The sequence below is a fragment of the Neopsephotus bourkii genome, unplaced genomic scaffold, assembly GCF_033783945.1.
Source record: "Neopsephotus bourkii isolate Nb327-2 ecotype Australia unplaced genomic scaffold, CSIRO-AGI_Nbou_v1 NB_1090, whole genome shotgun sequence".
Lineage (NCBI taxonomy): Eukaryota > Metazoa > Chordata > Aves > Psittaciformes > Psittacidae > Neopsephotus > Neopsephotus bourkii.
The window spans coordinates 375,350-394,222 of record NW_026901578.1 but is presented as its reverse complement, the minus strand read 5'-3'; the positions used below and the strand labels follow the sequence as shown (position 1 = coordinate 394,222).

Sequence of the window (18,873 nt, the reverse complement as noted above, 5' to 3'; positions counted from 1 at the left end):
TTAGAGCTGATGACAGTATTCTGCTGTGGTGTATAAACTATAATTTCTCTATAAAGTCTACTATATAAAGTATGCAGACAGGTACAGTCTCACTCACACCCACAGTAACTGTCTGTGGGGTTTACACTTTTTACTGGCTTGTGTAACATTCATAAAAAACTAGAGGAGTGAACTGCTGCTACAACCATGCAGGAGATTTCTCAGCTCAGTACCCTGAATAATGTAATTTAAACTGCCACTACGAGCCTTACATTGAAAGCATATGGAAATTAAGAGACTTTTTAGTACTAGATAATGATGAAGATGCTTTGGGGAGGCTCTGGCTGGCTGGTGTCCTGGCTGCCTGTCTCTGCTGCCCCTCTGTGCAGCATCTGGGTGCAGGAGGCACCTGAATGCTCCCATTCTCTTGGCAGGTCCTGGTTTGACCCCCATGGCTCTGGTGCAGGGACCATGGGCTGAAGATGTTTCTCCTCCCGACTTGCACTGGGCTGAGCTGCCCATGCAGGAGGGGAGCATTCAAATCTGTTCCAATACAAACTCCCTGGTTCTCTTTGCCATGATAATCAGCAGGCTTCCAGGGATGCAAATGTGGGCAAGTCTGGCTACACTGTTATCATCTGGTAGGTGCTGGAAGGAAAGTAAAACCCTGCACAAAACGAATCAGGGAACATCTTGAGCTTCAGTAGGGAGAAACCTGGTTCTGTCCACATCCATGTTCTGCTCAACTTCTACTCCACCGCTAGCAAATGCTCAGAGGTAGTCTGAAGATGTGAACAGTCAGCAAGAAACTGAAACAGAGTCATCACCTTGGTCTCTGAGGCGTATTTAAGAGCTGGGATCATGCTGTTACCAAACCCATTGTGATAATTATTTCTCTTGCCTTACAGGAGTTTTGCTAAACATGGTGGTATAAACCAATGAGTCACTGGCCAGAAAAAAGTCATGGTCTGCATTTGAAAGATGGGAGCATGAGGTCTGGAGCCGGCTCAGTATCACATCAAAGCAGCGTTTAATAAGTGATGCCTAATGGCTATTATGCAAATTATTAATAGTAATTACAAGTGACAAGATAAAATCATATTCCAGTGTGGTTGCACAAACATCACTGAAGCAATGCTTATGAAAGCAAAGCTCTGTCAATTTAGACACACCTTTCTTGTAGTTGACACAAGAAAACATTATCAACCTTGATAAGAGAAGCGAGCAAAGGGTGGGAGAGATGAGTTTATGTTCTGCACCCAGGCTGGGCATGGGGACAGTCACAGCTCCCACAGGACCCAACTCCACTGCCCACAACGTCTCCTGGGACTGTAACATCCTCCTACCTCCTCCTGAGCTGCCCATCACCATGTGTCCATATTTACACTCAGTACCTCTTGGTGCACTTCCAGATCCCTCTTCTCCATAATGCCCACAAGACTTCACAGTGTTTGTGTGACACAGACCACTGCTGCTCGCTCTGGATAACGGCCTGACACTGCTTCCTTCGCTTTCATCTGTGTGAAACTGTTTTGTTTTCTCCTGCCTGACATTTAAGTTGCAGATCCTTTGGGGACATTTTCCTGTCTTCAGCTTGCATAGTCCTTCCCTACACAGAGCTCTGCCCGAAGGCTGTGCCCCTGAGCTACGGGAATACAAATGGTTACAAAAGTGGAGGCAAAGAAATCAATTTAGTGGGGAGCACAGCCAGTGCTGATGGAACAGAACAAGACGGTGTCTCACAGCTAGAGAAAGCAGAACCCTACAGTCAGAAGACACACACATGCCTCTGCCTGGGCTGTGGTGATACAGAGCCAGGCAATACCCCAGGTGCTGGAGCACACATTGCTGCAGCCATGAAGCCAGGGCAAGGAAACCCTCGGTTCAAAACTACAGTCTGGGCCTGTCTTCTGGATGTGCCCTGTCCCAGTGAAACTGGCAGGAGCCCAGTAAAGCTCCAAAGGCTGTCATTATATTCCAAATACGAGTACTTCAGAAGAATTGTGTATTTGCAGCCTGTGGACATTTCCACCAGGATGCATGTAGAAGGTTGTATAATGCTGCAAACCACTTTGGTTTATGGAGCAAGACCTATTCATTCCTTCTTGCTATCATGGAACTACTGAAACAAGGAGGTGGAGGTGCTCCTTGCCCTCCTGGAGAGATCATTTGACATCTGCAATATCCCATCCTCAACCTAACTCTGAAAGGGAAAGAGAATCACTGAGCAGTGCTCGCTGTAGGTTGCTATTAGGTAACTTGTGAAAGCCTCCACAGCACAGCAAAGCTCCAAGCAATCCAGACATTATATTAATTTCTGTTGGCTCTTACAGCCACACCCTACCTACAATTATATTCCTCAAAAAGACAGATGAAAGCCAGATTTACTCCCCATCCTCCTTTCTGCTCCTGATTTTCACTGTGGCGAGTCTCGGCTGCGCGGGGATGTGTTTGCAGGGGGAGGATGGACTCGTATTTCAGGCACTGCAGTCTCAGCCAGGATCTGAGCTCTGCCAGACTCCAGCTCTGTCCTTGAGCAAGTTATTTCCCTACACCATCCGAATCATGAATATTCCAGGGTGCTGCCAGCCTTGGGTAGGCGCCTTTTTATCATTTCTGATCTAAGTGAAGGAAGAAATAATCTCACTGGAGAGTGGAGAGGCCTCACTTGAGCTGGTGAGAAGATGATCCCATCTGTATGTGCTTCGGGACACTCTCCTCTCATGGTGACAGGAGCCACCCAGCTTCCCACCAGGAGAGGAGAGGGGGCTGAGGTGTGAGCAGAGATTTCCCCTGCCCCTCTTCGGAGGTGACGGCTGCACTCAGGGCTCCGTCAGGTCACACTCACAGAGGATTTATCACAACGGCTCCTGTATATATGGACGTACTTGAGTCAAAGGTCACTTGTGAGTAAGAGTTGCTTGAAAATTCCACCCCGTGGGGAACAGAAGCCTCCATTCCCTGGAGAGCAGAATATCCTCTCATTGCAGCAGTCTGGCCGGGAAAGATATTCGCACTGGTGGAGCCAGTTCTCCAAAGGCTCCTCTGGCTGGTGCCTGGGTTTGGAGACGGTGCTCCCATGACAGCCAAGCTGTGCCAATGCTTGCTGGTGCGTTGACAGACTCAGATCAGAAAGGCAGAAAGCTTTTCTCCTCATTTTGTGCTCAGCAAAACCGTGGTGATGGCAAAGACCTGCGGGATCACATCCCATGCCAGGCCGGGAACTGGATATATTGCCCACGGATACTCCCTTTCCTGTCATCTCTTTATCTACGATCACCACAGACTGAGGCAGCATGGACAGCAATTAAAGTAATTGAAAAATAACTTCAGAGAGGTACTTCATGCACTTCCAGCAAGGCTGTGCAACATCCAGGAACAAAGACTTCAACACTGAGCAGGCCTGATCTCCGCACACTGTGAGCAAGTTGACCTTTTGGGTTTGCACGACCAGAGGACTAAATCCACAGGGGAATTTCCTCTGAGATTTAAATCTCACACTGGAGCCTGTGCTAGACCTGTGTGTCCTTGTGGAGGTGACAGACACCTGCGCCATGGGATCCCTGGTCTTTTCAGGGCTGCTGTCACTGTTACTCACACTTTTCAGAAGTGAGAATTTATAATTTCCCATTTTTGTTGCATGCAGTCTAGCACAGCACGGGATACAAAACTGTTTATTGGACTAAGAATGAAATAAATACAAATTAATAGAAGATAAAAGGCACTTTGATGTTATAAATACCAATGTTTCTCCTTTGTACATAATCTAGGGCAACTTTTTTTCTTGACTTGTTGTAAAGTTTGCATCATACAAAAAGCTGATGACTCATAAAACATTATTTTACTTTTTGGAATAAGCTGCTGACATGTAAAGTATCTTCCTTGTGAACTGGGATTTCTAGAGGGAAACTGCCTATGGGCTATTTATTCTTGGCATAAACAGCAAGACTAGCCAGCCCCGTGGGAAGAAGAAACACCCTTTAGGTGACACCCCCTTTGGAAGGTATAAATAGAGATCTGCGGCAACAACCAACCTGCAGTCTGATTCAGTATCAAGCTGTGCATCTTGCTTTGGGCTTTGGGTTGGAGCTGCAGCTGTCCTCAAAATGAGTTGTAGTATTAAGCAGACAACTGGCTCTCTCAGGGGCAGGACCAGCGGGGGCAGCTGTGTGATTGGTGGCGGTGGTGGTGGTGGAGGAGCACGGATCTCCTCAGTCTCTTCTGGAAGATACACCACTTGTGGGATAGGTGGTGGCCGAGGGTTTTCTGGTAGAAGCTACTGTGGTGGTGTGAATTATGGAGGAGGACTGAGCACCGGCAGTTTGGTTGGTGGAAACTTTGGAGGTGGCTTAGGAGCTGCTGTCCTCGGAGGATGTCCAGGCATGGGATTCAGCGGTGGCAGCGCTCGCTTTGGCGGTGGCATGGGAGGTGGCATGGGTATGGGTCTTGGTGGAGGGGTAGTTGGAGGTGGTTTTGCTGGTGATGGCATTCTTCTTTCTGGTGACGAAAAGGTCACCATGCAAAACCTTAACGACCGCCTGGCTTCTTACCTGGACAAGGTAAGATGCCTGGAACAAGAAAACGCGGACCTGGAGTGCAGAATCAGGGAGTGGTATGCCAAGCAGGGCCCTTTTTGTGAGCCACGGGACTACAGCTGCTATTACAAAGAAATAGAAGATCTTCAGAATCAGGTAACATCACTTCTCAGCTGCTTTCTCCCTTGTAAGCTTCTCCCATGGCTGGTTCACAACTGCAGGCAGTTCTCAAGAGTAACAATTCACTGTTGTAAAATGCTTTTCATAAACAGCCATTACCAGCCTGCAGAACGCCCTGGAGCTCACGGGTCAAACCTCCAGTGTTTGGACTGGTTCCACTGCTTTTATTCATCAGATATGTTTGAAGGGGGAAATGTTACCTTCATGGGATACATGTGGATTGGCTCTGTAGTCTTTCTGAATTAGGGTTTGTGCCAAGGTGTTTAAATAGATACATGGCAAGAAAGCAACTAAAAGAGAAATAAATAATGGATTGCATTAATTTGCCTGAATTCATATTCTTCTGATGTCAGTCTTGCAGAATTCCTGTTAAAAGTTATTTCATTTGTTACAAGTTTACTTTTCCATTCAAAATTGGGGAAATATGGGACAGCTCATTAAAAACAAGGACAAAGGAAGCATTGCCAGCCCGATCCTGAGTGTGAGATTTGCAATTACAAACACTTGCAAAAAAACTCTTGGATGTCAATGCGCGAAGAAGAATAAAGGGAAAAGAATCCAGGAAACAGATGGAATGAGACAGACATAATTAAGCCTTGAAACAAACTTTTAGATCTCTTATCCATGAAAGTAAGATTTAGATTTCAAAGGGTAGGTGGATTGGGGCAGGAGCTGGACAACACTGATTGTACCTCCCCGGCTGTCTGCATCAGCACCATGTGTTTTATCATTTCAATGCCTTCATTTCACAGAACGCTCCCCCTGTGACTGCTGCTCTCCTCAGCCCCCCATGCCTGCACCCAGTAGTAAAAAGCAGAGCAAGGGCAGGAGGTTAGGTCTGGTAGCACTGGTCAGTGGGTACGCTTCAGCCCAAGGATACACGGAGGAGACTTTAGGAGTGAATATTCTTTTTTCCAGATCGTCTGTGCAACCATAGACAACAACAAGATCATTCTGAACATCGATAACAGCAGGATGACAGCCGACGACTTCCGAGTGAAGTGAGTTTCCCCCTGGCTGTCCCTTCCCCTGCAATGCTCCCATTCACAGAGCTGGTAAGAAGCAGATCTCGGACAGGGCTCCTGTGATCCCCTGGCCAGGACAAGCTCTTCCACCTATTGCCTCTAGAGCTGCCTTAATTAGTGGCAGCTCCAGGTGGAAAGTTTGGGACAAGAAGATGGTTTTGAGTGGAGATTAGAGTTCCTCAGAAAGCAGAAGGGCTCTGCAGACAGGGAGCAGCACCCGAGCTGCCATTCTGGTACATGGTGTCTTTCAAAGGGAAAGCTTTTGATTTTCCTGTTGGAGCACAGAAACCTGGTGAGTGACAGCTCGACCCAAGTGAAGAAGCTCCCAAGAAGGCAGACTGAGGGCAGATTTGGCAGAGCAAGCCTCAAACTGTTGTTAGCATCCTGCTAGGCCAGTCAGGAAACTACTGCTGTGAGAAAGACGGGTGGCCAAATGAAAAGAGCACACGATGCTGTCACACACTGACAGCTCCTCCTTGCCGGCAGGTACGAGACGGAGCTGGCCCTGCGCCAGAGCGTGGAGGCTGACATCAACGGCCTGCGGCAGGTCCTGGACCAGCTCACGCTCTGCAGGTCTGACCTGGAGGCGCAGCTCGAGTCGCTGCGGGAGGAGCTCTGCTGCCTCAAGAAGAACCACGAGGAGGTAGGATCCTGCCCGCGCTGCGCCAGGAACCATCGCCTCCCTCACTGGGGTCCCCACCCCTTGGGTGCTGGCTGCAGGGGGCAAGTGGCTGATGGGGACAATACGTGCGAATGGGAGCTGTGAATGTCCGGGCTCTGCCAGGGGTTCAGCTCTTCCCTACCAGGGAACTCGGCTCCTGCACTTTATTCCTTCTTTTTTAAAACTGACCTGCTCTGGGCGGTGTTTGCAGGAGATGAACTGTTTGAGGAAACAATCGACTGGAGATGTGAGCGTGGAGGTCAATGCCTGCCCTGGCCCAGACCTCAGAAAGATCCTGGAGGAGATGAGATGCCAGTATGAAACACTGATTGAACGCAATCGCAAAGAGGTCGAGGATTGGTATGAGTGCAAGGTGAGTAAAATTACACAGCTCTGACCTTCCCCAGCTAACACAGAGCAATGGTTTCACAGCTGCTTATCACACATCAAAACCACACAACATACTGTAACAGCCTTTAACATTGATTTAACTGGACCAAGTGACACAGGGGATGCTGCCACCCTGTGTCCCTGCCATGGGATGATGGGAAGTGCTGCATGCTAGTGACACTTGAAACAGGAACTCTTTACAAAGCAGTCAGTGGTGAGAACTAACAAGACAGCAGTACTATTAGAAGAACAAGAAGGTTTACTCTCCATTAGGATGAGAGAGTTAACACAAACCTTTCCCATGTCATGCTTTTGTTAGCTTCTCCACAATTCCCTTAGTACATCATCTGACTTACATTACACATTCCCTGATGCTCTTTCTTCTGCACTGGTGATTTTCAGATTGAGGAGGTGAATCGGGAGGTTATTACAAGCGGTCAGGAGGTAGAGACGTGCAACAACCAGGTGACTGAACTGAGACGCCAATTGCAAGCCCTGGAAATCGATCTCCAAGCTCAGCTCAGCCAGGTGGGTGCTGAGCTGGTGCCAAGCTCACCCTCCTCTCAGTTATGTTTGATGTCAGAATTCACAGTTAAATGCAGTGTTTCTCACCCTGTACTGCTGCCTCCTGTCACCCCTCAGAGGGACAACCTGGAGTCCTCACTGGCTGAGACGGAGTGTCGCTACAACAACCACCTTGCTGAGCTCCAGACCCAGATCACGTGCGTGGAGCAGCAGCTGGCTGATCTGCGGGCAGAAATGGAGTGCCAGAACCAAGAGTACAAGATCCTGCTGGACGTCAAGTGCCGCCTGGAGCAGGAGATCCACACGTACCGTTGCCTGCTAGAGGGAGGACAGCAGGACCTCATGTAAGTAGGCTTGAGACACACCAAAAGACACAGTGAAATGCCCTGCCCTGGGTATTTTAACATACCAGGAAAGTGAACAATAGGTGGAGGTACACACAGGAAAGGTCACCACAATATTCTGCCAATTGAGAGCAGCAGGGACAGTGAAAAGCTGCAGTTCCAGTTCATCTGTCATTTCCATCACTAAAATGCTGTTTTCCTGTCCCCTTAGTCAGCAGGGAGGAATTGGTCAGTCCTCAGGTCTAGGAGGAGGAGTTGCAAGAACAAGTGGAATAGGAGGAGGAGGTATCATTCGAACAAGCCACACTTATACTTCATCTTCCCAGATGCCATCCTGTGCAGCTGCGGAGATACAAGGTAAGAACTGCAACACCCAACAGGATTTCCACAGTGCAGCAAGCACAGGCAGCAACGGGAATCTTTCCCACGTAGCTTATAGGTGCTATTTGAAAGCCTCATGGCGAGGCTACTGGGAAACACATGATGGGAGGCCATGGGGGAGTGGTTACAAGTGCTGCCAGGAGCTGTGACTCTGCTAGGATGCAAAAGGGGATGAGGGGGAAGAGGGATGGAAAGGAGAGGGATAGGCTGGCAGGCAACAGAGATCATGGAGAAAGGGCTGATATGACATCTGGGACAAAGGAAAGAATAGGAGAAAGCAAGTGCCCAGAAATCAGGGGAAAAAAGCAGGAATCATGGGAATACTGTCAGAAAACTACTCACACCAGCTCAAGGGGAAACTTCCAGCCAAACTGAAAAAGAAATAACCATGGTGACAGCTGGTCCATCAGGAGTGTGAGCAGGGCACTGTGCTGGCAGGGACCCTGATGCCATTCCCACACCCGGACTGCTGTGGGGGCAGTGGCTGCAGCTGCCACCACTCGGTGTGTTTATGTACAAGGGCAGAGCGTGCTCCAGCAAGCTCCCCACCCCGTCTGCCTGGCTGGCAGGGAGCAAGCAGGCCTCTCCAGGAAGGGCAGTGTTTATCTGGAGTTCTGATCGCACTGGCTGGTGGAATGAGCATGGGTACAGAGTGACAGTGTGGGAAAATAATCTGTTTTTGCTATAAACAAACTCACGTTTCCTTTAATCTCTCCAGTGCCTTGCAGAAGGATTTGTGATTAAGCAGAGAAATGAGAATATCCAACAAGAGAACCCTGAATCTCTTCATCCAGAGCCATGGGTGAAGAGAGGATATTTAGCGTATGCCCCTGCAGAGAGCAGGGATGTGCTCTTCTGTGTTACTCAGCAATGCTAAGCCATGTGTCAGAGGGATAAGCAGAGCGTTGGGCCACATTCTGCTTTATTTTGCTATGTGCTTTTTCCAGTCTGTATTGCTGCATGTGCCCAAGCACCATGACTATTGCTGGAGCTCACCAGTGGTGTGATCACTGTGTACCTGCTGGTGAAAAACTTCTCTAATAAAACCTTGCTTCTGCCTGATGCAATCAAGAACCCTGTGTCTGGAAACTGCCTTCCTTTAGAAAAGCAGGTGCTGACCCATGCACAAGGGACACCTGAGTGGGTCAGATCCCACCCCACTGGGAACAGAGCTGCTTTGCCAGTGGGATCCAGGGAATGGCCTCGCTGACCTCTCAGGTCCTGTCCTTCTCCTCCTGCCTGTCAAAGCCTGCAGGACACGTGGCCTGTTCCTGCATGACATCCCCCATGTCCTGCATGAACAGATCAGGCAGGTGCCTGTGTACTGCTCACAGAGCATTGTGCTACAACACAGCTTTAGACGCATTCTGAGAGTCAGTGATGGAGACAGACTGCCTCGGCCCCAGCCCAGTGCTGACACATCTGGGCTGAACCTCTCATACTACATCACCCAGCCTGGGGACTGTGATTAGGCTGAAGAAGAAATCTTGGGTCTCCAGAATGGTTTCAGTTTCTGCTGACACAGCTTATATTCTGACCCACTGCTTTCATTTTGTAGGAGTTTTCCCATTGGGAAAAGGATTGGAAGCAAAAGGGTTATATCCTGCCTAGTTTCATATAGTGACTGAGTCATTTACTGGTCATCCTATTTCAAAGAGTTTGAACTTGAACATGAGGAACCACTGAAAGATCATCTTTACATCAAACACACCTCTGTAGAACTGGAGAGAGCAGGATGGGAGCTGAAAGAGTGCAGCTCAATGGAGAATAGAATGGGAAAAAGAGCCAGGTAGGGCCTTTGGATGCCCTGAGCCAGAATGTCTCAAACCTCATGGCAAAGGTCCCTCCCTGCTTGGGCCTCGAACAGCAGCCCCGTAGCTGGGGCTGAGTCAGGAGGACCGGCATGGTGTGGGCATGCATCCTGACACTGACCTGTGTGGCAACACGAAAGCAGCAGCTTGGTAAATCAGGGCCTTGCCGCATTTGTGGTGGGTGCAGCCCTAGGAACCAGCCCTGGTGAGCTTGCAGAATGTTCAGTTAAAAGCCACCATGAGCTGGACAAGGTTCTGAGGATTGGTCCAGGAAACCAAGTACTCATGGGTTTTATATGTCCACCCCACCCTGCAGGGTCAGAGCTGAGCAGCAGCACTGGATGCTGCTGTTGTTGTTCCCGGTACGCTGTGATGTGGCTGGCACAGTCACATTCACTGCTGAGATGACCTGGCAAAGCAAAACTCCTGGTTACTCATTTCTGACAAAACCTGGAGGTTATGGAGCAGCCAGTCCCAGGGAGGAGGAGAAAGGGCACGAAGACAGAAGTGTTTCGGGACCATATATGCAGTACAGTGGCACACTTTGCTAGCATCAGGTCTTTTGTCTGTCACTACAGAAATAGATTTAACACAAACTGAAACCTCCCAGGACAGCAGCAACTCCAATGCCTGTAGCTGGCAAGTGTCTGAAGAAGCCCAACCATTAATGTATTAGGGAGCAGGTGAGAGGGGCCCTTCTGCTGTAAAAGGTAGAAGTTTTGGAGCCAAGACTGTGGATCATGTCTCCTTTAAAGATCAGTTCCAGCCCTACAGAAAGTCCCAGAATTGATGCAGAAATCTCTCAATAGCCATGTAAGGCCAGTGCTTCACAAGAGACCAAAAGAGATACTTATCATTGTTATAATGGCAAAGTTCCACCGGCTGGACTCCTCTGTTTACACCCCAGCTGCTCTCAGAGCTCTCAGAGAAGAAGCCAGAAAGCATTTCCCTATTCTTTTCCCATTGTCTTCTCCTGCCTTATTCAGTGCAAAGACACAACGCAAAAACCCACTGCTGCACTTCCCAGCTTTGGTCCTTCCCAATCTACGAGTCCTCACACTCTCATTTCTAAAAATACAAAGCTACTGTACTGATGCTCTTCCAGCCTTCTGGAAACTCAGGGCAGCCTACACCACCTAAAGCCTGCTGCTTCCTCCTGGGAGCCCCGGCTGATTCCCACCGGATCTGAGCTAGCTTTCTCCGCTTGCGAACTGCTGCTGACATCTAGCTGCTCCACCTGCTTCCCTGTGCTTCCCCAAAGGCCTTCCCACCCTTCCCACTGGGTCCGGCAGGCGCCGACCATGAACTTCCACAAAGCAGCTGTCCTAAATTCCTGAGAGGTGAAAGAGACCTAATGACAAGGGCTTCCAATGATCCAGACTTTATGAATATGCCTCTGGAAAGCCTCCGGGGCTGCACAGACTTAGCTCTTGTTTGTGGTCCTACAGGTTGGGATGCATCTGGAAAGCAGTTCATGAGAAGGTACCTTGTGATAAACTGTTCCCTAGCAGAAAACACCCTGGAAACAACCTCTGTATTAAAGAGCTGCAAATTATGGAGCTGCAAACCTCAGTCTGGAAACTATATTTCCATGAGATTTACGTATTTCTTTGTGCTAATGAGACATACCCGGGAAGCTTCTGAGCTCAAATATCTGAATGAAAATAGGAGAAAAAGCTTAATTTACTTTTTTAAGGCCTTCAGAATAATGATTTAATTCTCTCTTAGCTTAACCAGTGCACCCATTTCCTGAAGACAAAAGGGAAAATGGCAAGAGAGAGGCCAAGTGTGTGCCATGTGAGGATCCTGGGCAAAGGAGCCTGCTGAAGGCAGCAGGAGGAGCTGGGTCTAAGGGATAAAGCTCCAGCCCATGGGGTACCTCCGAAAAGCAGGAGGCATCCTCTCTGCCCTCCACAATAACTACCGCAATAGGCATGTAGGCATCCTCCACTCCCACAACGGAGTAAAGCCATTCCATGTTTCTGCCTGCATTATTCTGATGTGCTAAAATGATAAGTGTGGAGCCGGGGAAGGAATGCGTGCTCACTGCGAAGAGATGCTTACTGCAGACAGCTGTTGGGAAACTCCAGAGGAATCATACGCAGGACAGGCAAAGCTTCAAGCGATGCAACATTACATCAGTTTCGGTTCATTCTTACCACCACACCCTGACTCCAATTATGTTCTCCAGTCCTAGTAATGAAATCCAGGTATTCCTACCTATGCCCAATAAATTTATTAGAGTTTTTACCTATCCTGAGCTTTGCTCCTTTGTATTTAGGGGCTGAGTGGAGCACAACTTGAAGGAAGGGCAGACTGACATGCAGGCACTGGGATCTGACACAGGAGACCCAGGTCCAAGGGCAGGCTGCCAGAGGCAGGCTCTCCATCTTTGAGTAAATCTCTTTGAGCAGGTCTCTCCACACCTCTGGTCTCCATCTTGCTGGAGATACCACTGGAATGCTGCTGGCTTTCACTCTACTGGACAAGTAATACCCAAGGATGAAGAGAGAAAGGAACACATCTTTTAAACAGAAATAAGGAGAATAGGAACAATAAAATAATGGGCAAATCCATGAATACTGGCATAATTCACCCCTTCAATAAGTGGGATTCTTTACTTGCCATACTAACAGCTATTCTGGTGCACAACCCTGACACAGAGTGAGGATTTGAGCACTTGCTCCCTGGTGAAGCAGGCTTGGAGAACTCCTTGCAGTGAACGCTTCATCTCAGAAAGCTCTGGAACGCCTGCCTCTTGCTCAATGTCAGTAGAAGCAGACTCTCCCTAGAGAAAAGCCCATTGCTCTTGAGCCTTAGCTACACACTCACGAAAATCAGCTTAGCCTGAATTGTGCTGTCAGAAGAGTGAAAGGATTCTTCCTTTTTCTTTTCTCTGCCTAGTTAAGATTTGGAGATGTCAGTGATAGAGAAGAGCCTCTCGTTTGTGCTTCATCCATCTTCTCTGAGCCACTGGAGAACTCTATCTGGCCACGACTGCTCTGCCAGCAGTATCAGCAATCCTGCCTTTATATTTCCTAGCACATGATCCCAAACCTCTTATTAGAATGCAGCACATATAGACAGGGAATTGGCCATAGGATGTTTCCACTCCCATTCACTGTTCCAAAGCACCCACCCTTTGCTGGAACAACCACTATCCATAATGATGAAAACTGCAGAAATACCTTTCACTGAGCAACAGGAAACACGTGAAGTGCTTTTACCTCCCTTTACACTCTCTACATAAGAAACAACCCCTTTGTGAGTTATTGGAGAGCCACAACCATACACGAAGCACCTTTCATCCATGTCCATTAAGAGATCACTCCACAGCCTCGTCTCTTCACAGTGTTCTGGATTTGTCATTTTGCCAATGGAGAGACTTAAAGGTTAATCTCTGCGTCTTGGATCTTTCCACAACTTTCTTACATCATTCCTCATACATCATTTGAGAGTTAAACTTCGTATTTATTCGTTCTGTTTCATCTTACATATTCCAACATCAGCACCTTGCATGAAAACTGCTTATTCAACTCAAAAGGAAAATAAATTAATGAGAGATAAAGAGCTCTTTGATGCAATAGCCTTTAATGATTTCTTCCTGGTATATAATTTAGGACAGTGTTTTTCCTGGCTTAATGTTGTAAAGTTTGCATCATAAACAAAAAGCTGATGATTCATAAAACATTATTGCTAATGTATTTTTGAAATTAGCAAGAGACATGTAAAGTATCTTCCTTGTCTACCAGGATTCCTAAAAGGAAACTTCCCTTTGAGAAATTATTCTTGGCACCAATGGCTGGGGTAGCTGGCCTTATGGGAAGAGGATTCGGTGGTGACACCCACTCTGGAAGGTATAAATAGAGTTTCTCCGCCACAGACAGCTCGCAGTCTGATTTAATATCAAGCTGTGCATCTTGCTTTGGGCTTCTGCTTGCATTTCCAACTGCTGTCACCATGAGTTGCAACGTTAAGGAGACTATTACTGTGTCTAGCAAAGGCAGGAGCAGTGGTGGCAGCTGTATCATTGGTGGTGGTGGTGGAGCACGGATTTCTTCCTATACGATAGGCAGTGGCAGAGGTTTTTCTGGAAGGAGTTACTGCGGTGGAGTGAATTATGGAGGGGGACTGAGTGTTGGTAGCTTGGCTGGTGGGAGCTTTGGAGGTGGCAACTGCTATGGCAATGGCCTTGGTTTTGGCCTTGGAGGCGGTGTGGCTGTTGGTGGTCTTGGTGGCGACTGCTTGCTTTCATCTTGCGATGAGAAGGTCACCATGCAAAATCTCAATGACCGCCTGGCTTCCTACCTGGACAAGGTGAAGTGCCTGGAGAAGGAAAATGCTGAACTGGAATGCAGGATCAGAGAGTGGTATGCGACACAGGGCCTCTCCTGCGAGCCCCGGGACTACAGCTGCTATTACAAAGAAATCGAAGATCTTCAGAACCAGGTAACCCCCTTTTCAGTTGCTCCTTCCCCATTTAAAGCTTATGTCTGAATTTGTATTTAGAACCTACTGCAGCTGTTAGAGGGAACTTGGTGCTGCTGAATGTCTCTGCTAACAAATTTTGGCAAGCTGCCCTATGGCACGCTGTGGGTGCACATCAAAGACATGCTGCAGGGTGATACAGGTGGGGTGATACTCTTCAAAAGGAAAAGGCTGCTTTGTTACATTGGGTTTGGACTATACAAGTATGAATCTGATACCAAGTGTGCTCTGAGGAGATGTAGGGGTGTCAGCCCTGTAGGAAAAGCAAAGCAAAGAGAACTGTAGCACCAGAGCAAAACACACAAATGCGGTATCAAAGGAAACATTATAAATTCTAGGTGAGACAAGTTGAGGATCTGAAATTGACTGCCACAGTGGCACAAAGAGCTTGATATTAACATGTCCACAGTGAAAGCTATGGCTGATCTTATGGCTTAAAGATACCTTCCAACTATCTTTCCTGAGGATCTTTCAGCTTGAAGCCCAGAACACATTAGCTTGAATGTCAGCTGAGATGTGATGTCTTAAGGGAGGTTCTTTAGGTTCACTTCTTTGTGAAGTACCTTTGGGACTTCCCTTTGTATCTTGAAACTGGAAAGTTCCATCTGAGAGCTCTGTAACTCTCAGCCTCTACACAGCTGACGTCTTCACTGACTGTGAGTGAAGGTGGCAAAGCTGCTGCAAACTGCTCAGGAAACAAGGTTACTTAATTCAGAAGGTAACAGAAAAAGGACCTTGTGAAGGGATCCTGCCTAGCTGCAGTCTAGATAGAGTAAAACAGCAGAGAGAAACGAGACATCTCTCCTGGTCTGCTCTCTTCCAGATTGTCTGCGCAACCATTGATAACAACAAGATCATTCTGGACATTGATAACAGCAGGATGGCTGCTGACGACTTCCGAGTGAAGTGAGTACACCTCTGTGCAGATGGACCCTGCCGCCTCCTCCCTGCCCCTTTACATCTCACTTGTGGAGTCTCAATGTGCAATTATAGACTTCAGATGCATCTCACTCCAACACCACATTAGGGCAGGGTGGTGTGATGAAAGGCATCTTACTCTTGGTCACCAGCCCTACTTAATTAGTATTCTCGGGTAAAGCATTTGGCAAGTGTTTGTGGTGAGGGTTGGGGACCCACACTGCAGGGAGTGGTCCTTAGTGGTGTGGTTGGTGCATTTCCATCACAGACAGTGCAGACTGGGATCAGCAAAACAGAAACACAGCTGGATAAGTGACTTTTTACAAGGGCTTGTAGGGACAGGCCAAGGGGAATGGCTTGAACCTGCCAGAGGGGAGACTGAGCTGAGCTCTTAGGCAGAAGCTCTTCCCTGCGAGGGTGCTGAGGCGCTGGCACAGGGTGCCCAGAGAAGCTGTGGCTGCCCCATCCCTGGCAGTGCTCAAGGCCAGGTTGGACACAGGGGCTTGGAGCAAGCTGCTCCAGTGGAAGGGGTCCCTGCCCTGCAGGGATGTGCTTCAGAGTCTCTTCCAATCCAAACCATTCCATGATTCTATGATTCTGTGATACCAAACACACAGTGATCAGGAGCATGAGAAACAAAGATAAGGAAGAAAAGCTCTCACAGAACAGACACCAAGTGCAATGCAGGAATCTAGTGCAGAGCATTCAGCTGAGAGAGCAAACTGCAGTTCAGAGCAGGTGGTTAGGCAAGGAGAGAGCTCTCAGCACGAACGGAGCACGTGTGAGATGTCACTGCTCTCTGGCAGGTACGAGACGGAGCTGGCCCTGCGCCAGAGCGTGGAGGCTGACATCAACGGCCTGCGGCAGGTCCTGGACCAGCTCACGCTCTGCAGGTCTGACCTGGAGGCGCAGCTCGAGTCGCTGCGGGAGGAGCTCTGCTGCCTCAAGAAGAACCACGAGGAGGTAGGATCCTGCCCCCCCCCACGGGAGCACCACGGCCCTGACAGAAAACTGCTGACGCCAATGTGCTTTAAGTTTAAATGTGAAGAAAAGCAGCTTTCACCCCATAGCTTCCCATCACTCTTTGGGGTTCAGACCTGCCTGGGATGGGGGAGCTCTGGCAGAGATGTGGCCTCTGCTCTTGCCAGTGCTGGGAGTGCCAGAGGGGGGTGAAATTGCTGCTGACTCCAGTTGGATGAGGAAAGAAATTACCCAAGAGATCTGTTGGGAAAAACACTTGCACCATCTTCCAGTGCTTTCTGTGGCCACAGCTCCGGGGCACCCCTCGCACAGGGCGGTCCTCAACCACCCAGCTCTGCTCTTCTCTTTCAAGCCCCAGTATGCATCTGATCTGGGTTCTGCTTCCAGGAGATGAATTGCCTGAGAAAACAATCCACTGGAGATGTGAGCGTGGAGGTCAATGCCTGCCCTGGACCAGATCTCAGGCAAATCTTGGAGGATTTGAGGTGCCAGTATGAGACACTGATAGCGCGCAACCGCAAGGAAGTTGAGGATTGGTATGAGTGCAAGGTGAGTGACATGTGCCTGCTCCCAACAGACACACACACTTCAGGGCACAGGAGGGTTTCGGGAAACACACCTGGAGACAATAAGCAGTTCTCCCCGTACAGTGAAGCCCATGATCACCACTGTGCTCCGCAGGAGACACAGACCTGTCTGACCAGTTTGCTATGTCCCATCTGGAAGAGCAGACTTTGCCACAAGGCCTTGTGGTGTGTTGTTGGAGCTGAGCTACTCCACAGTTGGATTAAAGAGGCTTCTAGCCACAAGCTTAATGTGATGTGTAAAGCAAGCAACCCGCTGAAGCTGGCGGTTAACGCCCAGAGCAGGGAACGTGCCCTGCTCACTTTTCTTTATGCCAGCAGTATTCTGCTTCTGTAAAAGCCAGTCCAATTTACACACATATTCCCTAACGCTCTTCCTTCTGCATTGGTGATTTTCAGATTGAGGAGGTGAATCGGGAGGTTATTACAAGCGGTCAGGAGGTAGAGACGTGCAACAACCAGGTGACTGAACTGAGACGCCAATTGCAAGCCCTGGAAATCGATCTCCAAGCTCAGCTCAGCCAGGTGGGTGCTGAATGTCCCTACAGCCGTGAAGAGGTGACTGCTGGCCTTCTTGAACAGCCAGACTGAGCAACCAGCATGGTGGGGGTGAGCAGCTCTTTCAGCTCCAGGGTGACACTTACATGAATGTTGTTTCTTTGCTTATCTTGTTTATCAGAGAAATAACTTGGAATCCTCTCTGGCTGAGACCGAGTGCCAGTACAACACCCTCCTCGGCGAGCTCCAGAACCAGATCACATGCGTGGAGCAGCAATTGGCTGAAATAAGAGCAGAAATAGAGTGCCAGAACCAAGAGTACAAGACCTTACTGGACGTCAAGTGCCGTTTGGAGCAGGAGATTCAGACCTACCGGTGCTTGTTGGAAGGAGGACAGCAGGACCTTATGTATGTAGATCTCTAAATCCACTAGGGAATAAACGAAAATATCAAGGGTCTGTATGACAGATAGGGAATCCAAGAGAAGCTTTAGTCTATCTTAATGCTCTCTTTGAGATGATGAAGTTGTCTTATGAGCAGCTTCACTGTGATGAGCATTCAAATATGAACTGATGTTGCTCTTTGGGATTTGCAAAGCAGAGAAACCAAATCTGTTAACTGCTAGTTACAACATCATAACTACTAGTATTCTGTCAGCAGAATGTCAAAATACGAACTAATTGCAATGCTCTGCATTGCATTTCCATGCCAAAGGGGAGCAAAACTGTGAAAGAGCCCTGAAAGTGCAAAAAGAGCACAACGTAAAATACCCTAACCCCTATAAAGGACATAGTTTGAGACTTCTGTCATGCAGTGAGCCAGTGTCGTGTAAAGTTCTAAAATCCCTGTTTGCTCTCCCCAAATCTATCCCACCAGTCACGGCGGAGGAATCGGAACTGGTGTAGGAGGAGGAGTCATTAGGACAAGCCACACCTATACGGCAACTTCATCGTCCCACTGCCAGCCCCAGGTCGCACCCTGCAAGACTGGGGACATAGGTAAGAGCTGTGATTTCTCAAAAGGAAACCCGTTTGAGTCAACATTGTACCTTTAACTGATCTGTGATTTAACTGATCTGTAACTTTACAAGAACAAATTCCCTTTAAAATAAAATTATTTAGGGAATCTCTGGTGTTTTCTGGGTTGTCAGCTAACCCCTCTGGTTTAACAGAGTATGTTCTTGAAATAAGGGCACTACAGAGAGAACAGCTTTGTTCTTTGAAGGGTTTTATCTCTGTTCTGAACAAATAATGCTGCTATATTTCTTCTCCAGTGACCTGCAGGAGAATTTGTGACTAAGGAGGAATGGACTAGAAGATGAAATACAAAGAAAGCCACAGAAAAACCAAGAACACTCAATGTTCACTGCACGCCTCTGCAGAGAAAGTAGAAGTAACTCAGTGATGCTTTGCCATGTATTTAAGGGGCCTGTTGGGAGCCACCTTCTCTTCTCTGTTCTGCTGTTTCTGTCCTTTAACGCTGTAATCTCTAGAAGTTACTGGAGTTAGTCAGGATCACTGTGTACCTGCTGGTGAAAAACTTCTCTAATAAAACCTTGCTTCTGCCTGATGCA

The 18,873-nt window shown here is 48.3% G+C and overlaps 2 protein-coding genes across 3 annotated transcripts; both read left to right on the top strand.

Annotated features, from left to right (window-relative positions):
• Positions 1-3,960: 3,960 nt before the first annotated feature.
• LOC133217067 (keratin, type I cytoskeletal 13-like) lies at positions 3,961-9,094 on the top strand. 2 transcript variants are annotated; one of them, XM_061362197.1, is made up of 8 exons: positions 3,961-4,670; positions 5,613-5,695; positions 6,206-6,362; positions 6,592-6,753; positions 7,173-7,298; positions 7,413-7,639; positions 7,851-7,996; positions 8,739-9,094. In XM_061362197.1, the coding sequence occupies exons 1-8, from the start codon at positions 4,086-4,088 to the stop codon at positions 8,762-8,764; spliced, it is 1,512 nt and encodes a 503-aa protein (XP_061218181.1). In that variant the 5' UTR covers positions 3,961-4,085; the 3' UTR covers positions 8,765-9,094. The 2 variants fall into 2 exon arrangements, with proteins under 2 accessions (XP_061218181.1, XP_061218182.1); XM_061362198.1 differs by lacking the exon at positions 3,961-4,670 and adding an exon at positions 5,351-5,525.
• A 4,474-nt stretch (positions 9,095-13,568) lies between these two features.
• Positions 13,569-18,873, top strand: LOC133217065 (keratin, type I cytoskeletal 13-like). The gene is made up of 8 exons (XM_061362194.1): positions 13,569-14,280; positions 15,143-15,225; positions 16,044-16,200; positions 16,606-16,767; positions 17,202-17,327; positions 17,482-17,708; positions 18,177-18,298; positions 18,574-18,873. Exons 1-8 carry the CDS (start codon positions 13,792-13,794, stop codon positions 18,597-18,599), a joined length of 1,392 nt encoding a protein of 463 aa, XP_061218178.1. The 5' UTR covers positions 13,569-13,791; the 3' UTR covers positions 18,600-18,873.